This window comes from Chiloscyllium plagiosum, chromosome 2 (genome assembly GCF_004010195.1).
Source record: "Chiloscyllium plagiosum isolate BGI_BamShark_2017 chromosome 2, ASM401019v2, whole genome shotgun sequence".
In the NCBI taxonomy this organism is placed as follows: domain Eukaryota; kingdom Metazoa; phylum Chordata; class Chondrichthyes; order Orectolobiformes; family Hemiscylliidae; genus Chiloscyllium; species Chiloscyllium plagiosum.
The window spans coordinates 117,317,865-117,333,784 of NC_057711.1; the positions used below are offsets into that span (position 1 = coordinate 117,317,865).

At 40.0% G+C, this 15,920-nt stretch overlaps 2 protein-coding genes across 6 annotated transcripts in view; one reads left to right on the top strand and one right to left on the bottom strand.

Moving 5' to 3' along the window:
• Positions 1-3,584, bottom strand: part of megf10 (multiple EGF-like-domains 10) — a 214,648-nt gene extending 211,064 nt beyond the window's left edge. Inside the window, 1 exon segment of the mRNA XM_043717093.1 lies at positions 2,837-3,584. Within this exon segment, the coding sequence (XP_043573028.1) occupies positions 2,837-2,941 (105 nt within the window). The 5' untranslated portion in view covers positions 2,942-3,584.
• Positions 1,137-14,311, top strand: c2h5orf63 (chromosome 2 C5orf63 homolog). 5 transcript variants are annotated; one of them, XM_043717070.1, is made up of 6 exons: positions 1,285-1,330; positions 2,307-2,616; positions 8,821-8,963; positions 9,519-9,642; positions 10,591-10,647; positions 13,966-14,311. In XM_043717070.1, the coding sequence occupies exons 4-6, from the start codon at positions 9,529-9,531 to the stop codon at positions 14,143-14,145; spliced, it is 351 nt and encodes a 116-aa protein (XP_043573005.1). In that variant the 5' UTR covers positions 1,285-1,330; positions 2,307-2,616; positions 8,821-8,963; positions 9,519-9,528; the 3' UTR covers positions 14,146-14,311. The 5 variants fall into 5 exon arrangements, with proteins under 5 accessions (XP_043572978.1, XP_043572987.1, XP_043572997.1 ...); XM_043717062.1 differs by lacking the exon at positions 2,307-2,616 and having other exon boundaries at positions 1,277-1,330; XM_043717080.1 differs by lacking the exon at positions 8,821-8,963.
• The last annotated feature ends 1,609 nt before the right edge of the window (positions 14,312-15,920 follow it).

The window sequence follows — 15,920 nt, forward strand, 5'->3', positions numbered from 1 at the left end:
GTCTGTTTACTACTGTATTATTACTTTTTTAGACCCTTTGTAAATGAGTTTGTGGGATATAAATGAATTAATGTTATTTCTGCAAGTATAAATTCTGATACAGAATAGGAATGAGAAAATACATATTCAGCAAAAAGAAAGGATATGTGAGCATGAGACATGAATACCGAACAATGGTGGATATATGGGCAAACAGGAAAGCATGTTTTCCCCACTTGCACCGAGACACAGGAACAAACCCTAATTAAAGAGGTCAAAGTGGCCTCTGGATGGAAATAGATGCTGATAGAAGAAAAGATATGCCTAATCAATAATCTACAATAGACTGACGTCAAACACCCTTATGGGAGTCAGAGATAAGAGTTTGTCACGGACAAGACAGGATAAACAGAAGTTGTGGGATCAGTCTTAAGGAAATCTGTGACGTTAGCGAAGCAGGGAACAAACAATGGAATAAGGAAAAATATGGGGATTCAAACTGTATAAATTTCTAGAGTTTGTTGGATTTGGTGTGCATTTTGTCATTGCCTTACCTGGTAATTAGACAAAGCATCCACCTATAGGTGTACAAATAAACGGCTGATTCAGATATTCGTCTCGGACTGAAATTATTAAAGTGAGTGAGCTTTTGTTTCTCACAGTTTCAAGACATCCAGCACTTTCTCCTCTGTAATCTGGACATTTTGCAAGATGTCACCATCTATTTGTTCCATGTCCTTTTCCACAGTAAATACTGAGGCAAAATACTCATTTAGTATCTCATTTTCTGTGGCTCCACACAAAGGCCATAATTTCAAGAAGTTTTACAATTCCCCTGCACAGTAAAATCAAATCTCATTCTAATGGAAGTCCCACATTTGAAGTGAAGCATTTCAGATCATAACTCATTTCTACAAATTTAATGACATTGTTACAGCACAGAAGACGACAGTTTGGTCCATCATGTCTGTACCAACAACAACTCGCTTCATCCCACTTCCGAGTTTCCCTTCTCCACATAATCCGGCAAAATAATAACATTTTTGTCATATCCTCTGGTTACCAACGTTGCTACAAGTATAAACAATACATATTCGGAAGTAAGTTAAATATAACATAGGTAATAATACTGCCTGAATTTGAACTATCTAGGTGCAAATTATTTACTCTCCGGTTTTGAAATCTGAAACGAAAATTACACTACAATGCAAGTTTTTACAATTTGTAAACTACATTAAAACAAAGAGCACACTGTAACAACAGTGAGCCACTGTCACGTGATTTATAGTCACATGATCGGATGTCACGTGATCGAACCCAAAAGAATACTTCAATTGGTAACCTGCAATAAGTAAGATTCATTTCACTATTAGAAACGTAATTTGTTGCAGTACAGTAATTATGCCAAAACTTAAACATGAGTCAACTTTGCATTTACAAAGTTAAATTTTTTCAAAAAAATGCAGGAAGTTCGATATAGCCTAAGCCAAGTAGGGGTGGGAGAAAGCAGGACTCAATAGCATCGGCTCCCCACACGTTTTTGCTACATTTTCATTTAGCTGCATTTTAAACAGTGTAGAGAAAAATTCTGGACTTAAAAGAAATTTGGTAAAATTCAGCTTAAGATCTTTGACTAATAGTAAGCCGCCAATGTACATGCTTGCATGCAACTGAATGTCCACAAATTTTAAAAGAGAAAAAAAGCGTTCACACTAAAGAAAACGACAAAGACGGGTTGTTTTCCCACGAGTGTGTGAGGAATTGTCTTCAGATGATTGAGAGATCCAGGGACATGGGCGGATTGGTAGGGAACGTGAACATGCCCCGGAGTGGGTTCTTACTCTGTGGTTGCAGTACAAGTCAGGCGATTGAGATTTAAATAATTGTTCAGTGAAAAGACTTTCATCTTTAAAGAGCAACCCGAAATCAGAAATGTCATCTTAGAGGTAGTATCCAATAGGAACAATCAAATCTGAATTTAAAAACCTAGCATTTTCTTTTATCTGTACATAATAGTAGTAAAGATAAGATTGTTTCTGCTTTACTGAGCATGATATTTAGAATGATAAGATCACTGTTGTCTAAACTGCAGATGTTGGCCATTTCCACGTTATCTATGCCCCAGCAACAGATGTATCCTTTTTTCTCCTGTTTGATATTTTCCCTCATTACTCCTATGTTCCTGTTGCTAAACCTAAATTAATACTGTTTTGATGTTAGAATAGAATAACAATTTATTGTAATGTGTATTTTTACAAAAAAAAAGTGAAATGTTTTTTAAGTCACCACAACATGGCGCATGAATTAATGTCAGAAGTCATAAATAGGTTTAGGGTACAATGGAAAACTGGGCAGAAGCTGCCACACAGGGCGAGGCTGAGACTGTCACATTAGACCAAGACCAGGACGAGACCTCCACACTGGGCTGCTGAAATACCCGGAAGCTGCCAAAGGTGACCTCCATGACAAATTGAGACCTCTATGCAGGAACAAGACTGCTACCCCAGGCCAAGACTGCCTCACCGGGAGGCCGTCCTGCCAGGCACCAAACCTATACTGCCATTCTGTTCCATTGGAAGCCACCTTTTGCTGGGCCAGGTGTGGGAGAACACACTTTCCACTGAAATTGTGAAAAAGGTAAAATACAATAATAAATGGAAACATGAGAAAAAAGCATTGATAAAAAGAAGTAAAATGGAAATAGAAAGACTTACATTTACAATATATTGCACTTTCATGACCAAAGTGCTAATGAAGTACATTTCATTTGTAGTCACTATCAGTTTGTGCATAGTAATATCCCACAAACAGCAATGTGATCATGACCAGAAATTCTGTTTTAATGAATTTTACTTACTCTCTCATTGGATGTGGGTGGCACTGACCAGGCCATCACTTTCTTTGCCAATGCAAAACAAATCAAGTGAATATGTTGGTGAGCTGCTTTCTTGATCAGTTTCATGTTGATTGATGAATAGCTATTGACCAAAACAGGAGTGGGAACTCTCCTGTTCTTTAAATGAGTGCCATTTAATCTTTCATGTCATTTGAGTGGGCAGAGATAAATCTTATATTAACATCCAGTCTAAACGACAACACTTCCACCTGTACAGCAATGAAGAGTATAAGCCTGTTGTCTTTGAAGATGACCTTGACTGATGCCCTCCAATTTAACAAAATCTCAACCCAGTGAATCCAGCTTGACACCTGAAATACTGTTAAATCTTTTACAGAATTGTTCACTTTGCTGTCAAAAAGCTCCTGCCAATAATTTTAGCAAAATGAAAGTGCACAAAACAAGTTTTCTGTCTTGAATCTATGTAGATTTTCTTCGCTGAAGTCTTACAATTAGATGGTCGTTATGTTTAGAAATGTGGCTTTAACTTAAAGTAAAGTGAAGGGGGTCATAAGACCTGACAGCAAGCCTGAGTTGATTGATTGTTAGTGATGGAAGTGGAGCCCCAAAACTTTACTGGGAAAGAGGTACAAGGTGGTTACAATTATAGCAGCTTGATTGCTAAGAAAAGCTAGACTATCAATCTCCAATCGTTTTCTATTCAACTTATTCAGAGTTGTTAGTACATACCTCCAGAACCAGTGGGAGTTAAACCTGGACCTCTCGTCTGCGAGGTAGGGGTATTTCCCCACTGCACCACAAGCGTCCTGAAAACATGAGTCTCAATATTCTGAAATCAACTTGTTCATATATGTTATGGCACACCTCTGAAATAGGTGGCATTTGAATCTGGACCTCTGGCTGCAGGTCCATTGTTCCTTGAAATCTGCATCACAGATAGACAGATTGCAAATGTAGAGGGAATTGTTTAGCATGCTTGCATTCATTGGTCACAGCATTGAGTACAGGAGTTGGGATGTCATGTTCCAGGTGTACAAGACTTTGGTAAGGCCACATTTGGAGAACTGCATACAGTTCTCCCTTCTATAGGAAGAATGTTATTAAAGAAGAGTTACAAGCATGCTACCACGATGGGAAGGTTTAAGTTATAAGAAGAGGCTGGATAGGCTGGGACTATTTTCCCTATAGCGTAGGAGGTGACCTTATAGAGATTTACAAAGTCATGAGGGGCATAGATAAGGTGAATAGCCGAGGTCTTTTCCCCAGGATAGGGGAGTCCGAAACTAGAGGGCATAGGTTTAAGTTGAGAGGGGAAAAGATTTAAAAGGGACCTGAGGGGCAACTTTTTCCACACAGAGCGGGGTGCATTTCTGGAACAAGCTGCCAGAGGAAGTGATAAAGATGGGTACAACTGTAACATGTAAAAGACATTTGGACAGGTACATGGATAAGAAAAATTTTAGAGGAATTTAGACCAAACACAGGCAAATGGACGAGTCCAGTTTAGGAAACTTGGTCGGCGTAGACAAGTTGGACCGAAGGTCTGTTACCATGCTGTATGACTGTGCACTTAAGAAGCCTAACACCATCCAGAACAAAGCAGCCTGGTTAATTGGCACCACATCCACTCTCTCCACCACTGACGCTCAGTTGCAGCAGTGTACATTATCTACAAGTTGTACTTCTGAAATTTGTCAGAGATCCTTAGAGAGCACCTTCAAAGTGCACAATTACTTCAGTCTAGAAAGAAAATAGGTACATGGGAACCCTACCACTTGCAGTTCCCCTCCAAGCCACTCAGCATTCTGACTTGGAAATGTATAACCATTTCTTTACTGCCACTGGTTCAAAATCCTGGAATTTCCTTCCTAACAGCATTGTGGGGCTACCTACAATATATGGAATGCAACGATTGAAGAAGGCAGCTCACCATCACCTTCTCAAGGGCAACTAGGGCTGGGCAATAAATGCTGGCCAACCAGTGATGCCCAAGTCCCACAGAAAAAAAATGTGAAGTTGCAATGTGACAGCTAGCTTCACCTGTCTGTCAGAACTGGGGAGAGATTAATTGTCATTCAATTGCATATGCACTTCTCGAGATTAATGTTCCCACTAAGAGAAGAGAAAAAGATTAGTAAAAACAATTGGAGGCACATTACAATCAAAAGCTGGAGAAATGATAATGTGGAATAAAGAAATAGCAGAAGAATTGAACACATACTTTGGTTCCATCTTCACAAAATAGGGTACAAATAATCTTCCAAAAATGTTGGGGAACCAAAGAATTGAAGGAGATCAGTATTAGTGAAAAAAATCATACTGGGACATGAAAGGCTGACAAATCAGAGGGCCTGATAATCTATATTCCATAATCCTAATGAAGTGGTAAATGGAACCTCATGATTTCAAGAGGGAGGGAGAGAATTATAGACCAAGTAGCCAAACCTCTGTCATGGGGAAAGACACAATAACAGAACATTTAGAAAGCATTTATGAGATTGGACAAGACAAATGAAGGCACATAATGCTTAACAAATCGACTGGAGATTTGTGAGGATGAAACCAGTAGAATGGAGGGGAATGTCGATTTGGACCACTTTTGAGATTCTTTGTGAGAGGTTTGTGAGCAAAGTTAAAGCACATGGGATAAGGGTTAATATATAAACATTGATTGAAAATTATTTGTCAGCTAGGAAACAAAGTGGGAATAAATGTTTTTTTTCTGAGTGGTAAGCATTGACTAGAAGTGTAGTGCAAGGATCAGTGCTTAGGGCCCAGCTATTCATGGTATATATAAATGAACTAGATGAGGAAACTAAATGAACCAAATCCAAGTTTGTTTATTAATAAACCTCCAAGGTTTTGAGAGTTGAGAGGAAAATGCCAGGAGGCTTCAAGGAAATTTAGACAAGTTGAATGAGTGGGCAAACACAACGCAGATGCAGTACAACATTTCTAAATACAGAGGAACCTCGATTATCCGGCACTCAATTATCCAAATTTCGGATTATCCGGCAAGATCACAAGGTCCCAATGCTTGGCTACACTGTGTTATCCGAACATTCGATAATCCGAACATTCGATTATCTGAACAGAATATTCCCTGCCCGTGTTGTTTGGATAATCGAAGTTCCTCTGTATTCACATTAGTCTGAAGATCAAAAGGAAAAGTATTGTTTAAATGATGATATGTCAGAAAATGTAAAAGGATTTTAGTGTCCTTATCCATCAGTTGATGAAAGTAGACAGGTGCAGCGATGATATGTTGGCCTTCATTTCAAGAAGATTTGGGTTCAGAAATAGAAATGTTTTACTGCCATTACATGGGGCCTTGGTGAGACCACACCTGGAGTATTCTGTACAATTTTGAATTCCCTACCTAAAAGAGGATACACTTGCCTTAGAGTGAGTACAACAGAGGTTCAGGAGGCTGATACCAAGGATCCAGGACTGTCAAATGGGGGGGAAGATTGCTTCAACTGGGCCTGTACTTACAAGAGTGAGAAAAATGAAAGGGGATCGGATTGAAGCGTACAAATTCTAACAGGGCTGGACAGATTAGATGGAAGCAGCTTATTTCCACTGTTTGTGGAGTCCAGAACCAAGCGTCACTATTTTAGGATATGGAATAGATTATTTAGGACTGAGATGAGGAAATATTTCACAATCGCCGTGGAGAGCTATTGATTTCCTGAATTTGCTGGCACACAGAGAGATCTGTGTAACATAAGCAAAGTTTCGAGGGAATATAGCTCAAGGTAATGTTCACAAGACCTGAGGCGAGAGTGCATCCCATGGCAATGCCACCCATTGGTATGATTGTAACTGAACTCAAATCTCTCTCTCGGATTGAGATTATGCAGTTAATCTGAGCCCTTTCCAGGGCAGAGAGACAGAATAACATTGCATTAACAATTATCACACCATTAAAAGGATACTTATGCTGTTAATTACCAGCTGTCACTTTCTGCAGCAAGTTTAATGGGCAATTAATATGCAATTCCAGTTAATTCTTAAAATAATGGAAAGGCTGAGGGTGAGACATTGCTTGTGAGAAGCTATTTGAGGAGTGAATTAAATCAATGATAAGTTCTAGATTCATGACTCTATGTGTCCCTTCATCCCCTGAAATCATTGTTGTAGTAAGAGCAGACTATTATTAACAGTGTGCAATGTTCCAGCCCATTGTCTTTAGATGTGTAATGCCTTATTCACATATTAAAAATAATCTTTGAGTAAATTCAAATTTGTAGTTGATAATGGAAAGATTTCATATTTGAAGACTTTTCCAATAACAAAAGACCAGAAGTACTATTGACCAAACACTATCTTTGTTGGTAACTTGCATTTTAAACAAGAAAACAAAACATTCCCATTTTCTTTTAACAAAACAGAAACCATACTTCAGATATTTTTGTACATTCTTTTAAGTAGCCACTCAATTGTCCTGAACCAGTCCAAGGAAAGTTTTTGATCCCACTGGTCTCAATCTGTGAACATGCAATTTCTGAATGCATTTTACGTAATGTTTGTTGCCCCTAGAAATTCTTCGACTAGCATAAGTTAGATGAATCTTCGAATATCATTTTAACTTCTCAAGTATTAAGTCTTAGGCCCAATGACACTGAGGGACCAGTGATACGTTTCCAAGTCAGGGTAGGTAGTAGCTTGGAGGGGAACTTGCAGGTGGTGGCTTTCCGTGTACCTTGCTGGCCTTGCTCTTCTAGGTCACAGCAGTTGTGGATTTGGAAGGTGCTGTCTAAAGATCTTTGGTGAACTCCTACAGTACATTTTGCAGGTGGTACACACTGCTCCTATTGATCATTGGTTGGAGGGAGTGGATATTTAGGATATTGTGCCAGTCAAATGGATTGCTTTGCCCAGGATGGTGTCAAGCTTCTTGAGTGTTGTTGGAGCTGCAGTCATCCAAGCAAGTGAGAGATTTTCCATCACACTCTTGCTTGAACCTTGTAGATGTTGGACAGGTTTTCTGGAGTCAGGAAATTATTGTCTGCAGGATTCCTAGCCTCTGATTTGTTCTTGTAGCCACTATAATTATAAGGCAAGTCCAACTTGAGTTTCAGTCAGGATATTGACAGTGGGAAAACTCAGTGATGGTAACATCATTGAAAGGGGTGGTGTTTAAATTGTCTCTTATTGAAGATAATCATTGCCTAGCATTTGAGGGGAATGACTGTTACTTGCCACTTTTCAGTCCAAGCTTGGACATTGTCCAGCTCTTGTTGGATTTGAAAATGAATGGCTTCAGTTTCTGCAAAGGTATGAGTGATGCTGAACGTTGTGCAATCATAAGCGAACATACCCACTTCTGACCTTGTGATGGAGGAAAGGTAATTGATTAAGCAGCTGAAAGTGGTTGGGCCGAGGACACTGCCCTGAGGAGCTCCACAACAGGCTGCCACCCGTAAAGCCAAAACATGTTGTGCTTATAGCACAAATGAGCAAAATGATGAGAGTTTTGGCATCAGTGTAGTGCCAGCTATTTAAGATGTAGATCCAACGACTGATGGACTGTATCAAACAACATGGCCTGCAGTCAACCAACTCGTGCTTGCAAATTCATAATACTCTGTCCACCATTAGATGTGATTCTGTTATTGGTCAACATTGGTCTACTAAGAATTACACCAGAAACCAATTGACAATCATCAGTGAGACTCTCAATGTGATGCATTTGTTCATCATAAAAGCTACATATATTAACATGTATGCTGTTTAAATATTTTACATAGGCAAAAGGAATTTGTATGTACACTGCACCATTTTCATTGAAAGAAAGGGGTCATGGAGAATGCTAATCTCTGACAGATTCCCATGAGAGGACCCTGAACAATTACACTCTGGTCTGAGAATTCAGATTGACAGTTAGTGCTTCTATGCCAATGATGGCCAACCATCAGCACCCTCTTGTCTTGCTGTGAGAAATGGGACACTAATTTATATGTCCGATTCATGTATCCTAGACCAATGAGTGCAACATGAAAAGCTTCTCAGTCCTGAAGAAGGGTTATACCTGAAACGTTGACTTCTCCACCTCCTGATGCTGTCTGGTTTGCTGTGTTCTTCCAGCCTCCTAGTTGTCTGCTTTGGATTCCAGCATCTGCAGGTTTTTTTTGTCTCTTTCTGTTTCTTTCAATGTTCTGTTCTCAAAGTATTTATTTGTAGATTCACAAAATGCCACATTCTTTCTTTTCCATTGTCTTTAATTTAATCTATTTGTTAATCAGTTTTCTCCCTTTGTCTCTCCTGTAATTGATTTGACTAAATCTGCAGATGTCCTCCCTCACTCTGTTGTTTTCTTTCTCAATCCTTAAATTGCATTGGTTAAGGTGATATACTATTGGTCCTGAACATTTATTCGCCTATGAGATATTCTGTCATCCTTTCAATGCCCCCATTGGCTAACACTTCCAGCATCTTACAGTACAAAGCATGCCAAGTTGAAGGCAATGGGATAAAGTCTATCTAATGGAGCATGCCATGAGACAAATGGGTCATTTAGATTTTTAAAAATACAGCAGAACCAGTACCTTGCACAACATATGAGAATTATTATCTTATAGCAACATGTTTACTTAGAAGATAAAATTCGTGAAACATCTTTTGTGCATTGATTCACTGATCAATAACAATCTAATGAGATTTTGACTTGTTTCAGTAGCATTGAAGCAATGAATTTACTTCACTATACAAAACTTGGTCAAGCATCAAAATTTGCGTCGAAAATGTTATTAAGAATGTCTACACTCAGGAAGTATCTGCCAATTTTAACACTGTTTACCAAGGTACAGTACAAGTTGACATACTACTTAGAATCATATGTCCATTGTGCATATGCCAGTTCTTCAATTAGTTCCACCTCCTAACAATTTAACTGTATAATAGATTAAAGACACAATTTCAGTCTTCCACTAAAGGTTTAAATAACAGTGCATGACTGGAATTGGACTTTCAAATATTTTTAATAAACATTGCAAACCTTTTGAACTATGCTCTCCTACCCTGACTGGCTGTTAAAACGTCCTTGTAAAGTATATAACCTGCTCTGGGACAAGTTGAAAGCATTATTTTACTATGTTCTGGTGAGGTACAAACAGCTTCCCTTTTAAGTTTAATTTGCAGTAATTTGCCTACAGTGAGAGAACTATATTTTACAATCATAGGTAATAACTGCCCAAATTGAAATAATATTCATATGAACTTGGTTGTAAATTAAAAACAAAGATTTTTTTTTTACTTTAGTTACCATATCATTTAAGCAAAGCTATAAAGGTTCAATTGAACTCCACCATTTACATATTGTTCTCAGTAGTTGGCAGTAAGTAATAGAGTCAAAGGGTGTGGTGCTGAAAAAGCACAGCCGGTCAGGCAGCATCCGAGGAGCAGGAGAATCGACATTTCAAGCATAAGCACTTCATCAGGAATGAGGCTCATGATGCTGAAGAGCTTGTGCTCGAAGCATCGATTCTCCTGCTCTTCGGATGCTGCCTGACTGGCTCTGCTTCTCCAGCACCACACACTTCGACTCTGATCTCCAGCATCTGCAATCCTCACTCTCTCCTAGTAAGTAATGAAAATCCTAGTTTAAGAATCATTTGGCACATGTTATGTGCATTTTGTTTTGGGGAAGTTAAAAGTGCAAATAATTTAATTGCATTACATATAGTGCACATCCTATTTGTACAAACTTATGGATAATCATTAACCAACAGATTATGTTTTTGTATCCTTAGGATGCGTGCATACTTTGCGAAGAAGCCAAGGAGGCATTGATCCCTTATAAGCATAGGGTATGAAATTAACCATAGTAAATAACCCACTTACAAAATTAAGTCAGGTCCTCAATAATGTACTTATTCAGAATATTCATCACTTTGTGAGGTTTGCATTATATAGTTGTTAATCAATTGCTTGATAGTACAGATTTTGAATATTGATGTAAAGGAAGATGTGATGCTGAAGCTCACTTTACATACATTAGGACAAAAACAAAAGTACTCCATTTCACACAATCGCACCAATTTATATTGAAAGGGAAAAGGATTAGTTACAAATTGACTCTATTCAAGGTCATGGGCAAAGCAATGAGGAAATGTAAGCTTTCTTGTCCAGAATTAGAAAAGTTAATCAGTTTTGCTTTCAAATTCTATCCTTCTGTCACCTTTGCCTGGTCCATCTCTGATGCTTCCCTTCCCTTCCTTAACTTCACTGTTTCTACTTCTAATAATAACCTGTCCACAGTATTCACTACAAACCCATTGATCTCATGGTTAACTCGGCTACACTCCCTCGCAGTCTGGTTCCTGCAAGGATTCCTTTCCATTTTCCCAGTTTCTTTGTGTTCATCATATCTATTCTGATAGTGCACCTCCACTGGGCTGCGTCCAAACATGACCTCTACTTTTCTCAACTGAGGATTCCCCCACATGACAGGGTCCTTAACCATGTCTGACCCATTTCTTGCACCTCTGCAGTTACCCTTTTCTCTGCCAATCAGAACAATAGGATTCCCTCTGTCCTCACTTTCTATCCCACCAGATCCATATACAAACAATCATCTTCCACCATTTCTACCATCTTTAACAGGATACTGCCACAACTGTCAGTATTCTGTAGAGACATATCCCTCCACAATACTCCTTTTTCACTCCAATTTCCTCGCTACCTCATGGCACCTTCCCATACAAGCGGAGAAGTAGTAATGCATGCCAATTTACCTCATCCCTCCTCACCATTCAAGGCCCCAGATGCACCTTCCAGGAGAAGCAGCATTTCACTTGCACTTCTTTCAATCTAGAGTACTGGATTTGCTAATCACAATGCACTGTTCTTAGTATGGGTGAGATCAAAAGCAGACAAAGCAATGCTTTAGGGTGCACCTCCGCTTTGTTTGTAGGAATGACCCTGACCCAGATACCTGCCGTTCCAATAAATCATATTTCTCTCATTCTAGCATTTCTCCTATTGGCTACAATGTTCCCATGAAGCTCAATGCAAGCTTGAAAATAACAACATTGTTTTAGCCTCTATAACTCAATTTGAGTTCTACAACATCTGAGTTCTCCTATTTCACTTCCACCAGCCATGTTAGCATCAATCTAAATGGTCCACATGCTATAGAATATTACAGCACAGTATAGGCCTTTCGGCCCTCGATGTTGCGCCGCCCTGTGAAACCAATCTGAAGCCCATCTTACCTACATTCTTCCATTCTTGTCCATATGTTCATCCAATGACCATTTAAATGCCCGTAAAGTTGGTGAGTTTACAACTGTTGCAGGCAGTGCATTCCATGCCCCTACCACTCTCTGGGTAAAGAAACTGTCTCTGACATCTGTCGTATATCTATCACCCCTCAATTTGAAGCAATGCCCCCCTTGTGCTAGCCATTACCATCCTCAAAAAAAGGCTTTCACTATCCACCTGATTTAACCCTCTGATTATCTTATATGTCTCAATTAAGTCACCTCTCAACCTCCTCGCTAACAAAAACAGTCTTAAGTCCCTCAACCTTTCCTCGTAAGACCTTCCCTCCATACCAGGCAACATCCTGGTTACTCTCCTCTTAACCCTTTCCAGAGCTTCCACATCCTTCCTACAATGCAGTGACCAGAACTGCATGCAATACACCAAGTGCAGCTGCACCAGAGTTTTGTACAGCTGCAGCATGATCTCATGGTTCCAAAACTTGATTCCTCTACCAACAAAATCTATTACACCGTATGCCTTCTTAACAGCCCTATCAACATGGCTGGCAACTTTCAGGGATCTATGTGCATGGACACCCAGAACTTTCTGCTCATCCACACTACTAAGTACTCTGTATTCCTGTTACTCCTTCCAAAGTGAATCACCTCACACTTTTCTGCATTGAACTCCATTTTCTACCTGTCAGTCCAGCTCTGCAGCTTATCTGTGTCCCTCTGTGACCTACAACATCCTTCGGCACTATCCACAACTGTACCATCTGCAAATTTACTAATCCATCCTTCTACGCCCTCATTCAGTTTGTTTATAAAAATGACAAACAGCAGTGAACCCACAACAGATCCTTGCTGTATATCACTAGTAACTGAACTCCAGGATGAACCACCACCCTCTGTCTTCTTTCAGCTAGCCAATTCACCAGGTTTTTTAGGCACGACCTACCCTTCACACAACAATGTTGACTATCCCTAATCAACTTATTCCTTTCTAGATGATTATAATTCCTATCTCCTATAACATTTTTCAACACTTTGCCCACAACCGAAATAAGGCTCAGTGGTCTATAATTACCAGGGTTGGCTCTACTGCCCTTCTTGAATAAAGGAACAACATTTGCTATCCTCCAGTCTTCTGGTACTCTTCCTGTCGAAAATGACGACATAAAGATCAAAGCCAAAGGCTTGTCAATGTCCTCCCTGACTTCTCAGAGAATCCTAGGATCAATCCCATCCGGCCCAGAGGATTTATTTATTTTCACACTTTCCAGAATTTCTAACATCTCCTTATGAACCTCAATCCCGTCTAGTCTAGTAGCCTGTTTTTCAGTATTCTCCTCGACATTTTTCTGTGAAGCCCTGAAGTAAAGAGAACAGTAATTTTCATGGTATATCAGATCTAATCTTAAAGCAGTGTCCCCCTTTTCTGAACCCCACACAACCAATCCCTCCACAAACCGATTTCTCTATGAACTTCATTACTCTTTCCATCACCTTAAACACCTCACTCCTTAAGCACGTATAATAGAGGACACTTGTGATGCAGTGTAGTGTCCATGCCTGTAGACCAGAAGATCCAGGTTCAGTTCATCTGCTCCAGAGGTCCGAGACAATATGTTTGGACAGGATCATTCAAAAACACTTGAAAATAAAATCTTTATTCAATGGAATGATACCTGTCCTCATAATATAACCCTTGATTACCAACGACACAGAATTTTACATCATGGGAACTGGCAGTTTGGTCAAATGGTCTGTGCTAGTGCTTATGCTCCACACAAACCACTTCCCACCTTAGTTCATTTCATTTTATCATGACCCCCCTTCTAATCCTTCCCTATATTTTAATAGTTGCTCCTTTAATTACATTCCACATAATGAATGTAATTGTCTTTTCATTCACAGTTCACCCTACAGGAAGTAGACATTACTCTTCCAGAAAATCCCATCTGGTTCGAGAGGTACAAGTATGATATTCCAGTTTTTCATCTGAATGGGCAATTTCTGATGATGCACCAGGTTAACTTTAAAATCCTTGAGAAAAGGCTGGCTAAACTGGAACAGGAATTGAACCAAAGGACGTGAGGTTTTGAAGTGCAGCTTGGAATAAGAAAATGTATCCGCTTCTCCATTGGTATTAAGACCAAGTTCTTTTAAACAGTAGCTGGTTGAAATGCGAATACTTTAAAGTTATTTTGTTTCAAATACTACTGGTAAAAATAAATAACTTGAAGGTTATTAAATGCTTAATGTAACAGTTTTAAAAGAAACACAGTTGACTTTGTTGCAAAAGCATTGTGCCATTTTCAAACTTGCTTTGTGTACACAAGTTTGATATCATTCTAACTTCCTACAGCTTTTCAATTTTTCAAACTATTTCCAAAATATTAATTTGTTTATTTATGCATAATGAGCAAAACAGTACACAAGGATAGGAGGATTTTTAATCCGTAAAACCTCTTCAACTATTCAGTTAGGTCAGCAATTCTGTACCAGGATTCCTTTTGCCTCCTCTTTGTATATCCTCACTTGACAGTGTTCTGTCAATTTCAAATGAAGGTAAAATGCTGTAGATACTGAGATCAGAACTCCTGAGGAAAAGGAAGAGTCATACTGGACTTGAAATGTTTACTCTGTTTGTCTTTGTGTTTCTTCCTCTCCCGATGTCCCCACCAGTACCCTTCCACTGACACGCTCATTCGTTTGACTGAATTGGTCCTCACCCTCAATAATTTCTCTTTGAATTCTCCCATTTCCATGGGCACCCGCATGGGCTCCAGCTATGCCTGTCTCTTTATCGGTTACGTGGAACAGTCCATCTTCCGTAGTTACACCAGCATCATTCCCCACCTTGCCGATGGCTGTATCGACACTACCTTGTGCTCCCACGAGGAGGTTGAACAGTTCATCAACTTCACCAACACATTCCACCCCGACCTTAAGTTCACCTGGACTCTCTCAGACTCCTCCCTCCCATTCCTGGACCTCTCCATCTCCATAAATGGTGACCAAATCAACACTGACATCTTCTACAAACCCACCGACACTCACAGCCTTCCACATCCATCAAAGTTTCACCTGCACTTCCACACGTCGTTTACTGTATCCGTTGCTCCCGATGCAGTCTCCTCTATATTGGGGAGACAGGACGCCTACTTCAGAGAACATCTCCGAAACTACCCAGTGACTGAACACTTCAACGCCCCCTCCCACTTCACCAAGGACATGCAAGTCCTGAGCCTCCTCCATTGGCACTTCCTAACCACATGACGCCTGGAGGAAGAATGTCTCATCTTCTGCTTTGGGACCCTGCAACCCCACGGCATCAATGCGGATTTCACCAGTTCCCTCATATCCCCTCCTCCCACCTTATCCCAGTTCCAACTTTCCAACTCAGCACTGCCCTCATGACCTGTCCATCTTCCTTCCCATCTATCTGCTCCCCGCCCAACCTATCCCCATTCAACATTTGTGAGACAATTTGTAGCTCGGATGCTCGTTGTTGTGGTTCTGTTCGCCGAGCTGGGAATTTATGTTGCAGACGTTTCGTCCCCTGTCTAGGTGATATCCTCAGTGCTTGGGAGACTCCTGTGAAGCGCTTCTGTGTTGTTTCCTCCGGCATTTATAGTGGTTTGTCTCTGCCGCTTCCGGTTGTCAGTCCCAGCTGTCCGCTGCAGTGGCCGGTATATTGGGTCCAGGTCGATGTGCTTGTTGATTTGAATCTATGGATGAGTGCCATGCCTCGAGGAATTCCCTGGCTGTTCTCTGTTTGGCTTGTCCTATAATAATAGTGTTGTCCCAGTCAAACTCATGTTGCTTGTCATCTGCGTGTGTGGCTACTAAGGATAGCTGGTCGTGTC

Excerpts from the sequence above, each read along its gene's own strand:
- c2h5orf63 (XM_043717043.1), top strand. The coding sequence starts at position 1,272 with ATGATCGGATGTCACGTGATCGAACCCAAAAGAATACTTCAATTGGTA. Across the intron at positions 1,331-9,515 it reads CAATTGGTAACCTGCAATAA|TAGCATTGAAGCAATGAATT; the intron begins GTAAGATTCATT and ends GACTTGTTTCAG. Across the intron at positions 9,643-10,590 it reads TTTTAACACTGTTTACCAAG|GATGCGTGCATACTTTGCGA; the intron begins GTACAGTACAAG and ends TTGTATCCTTAG.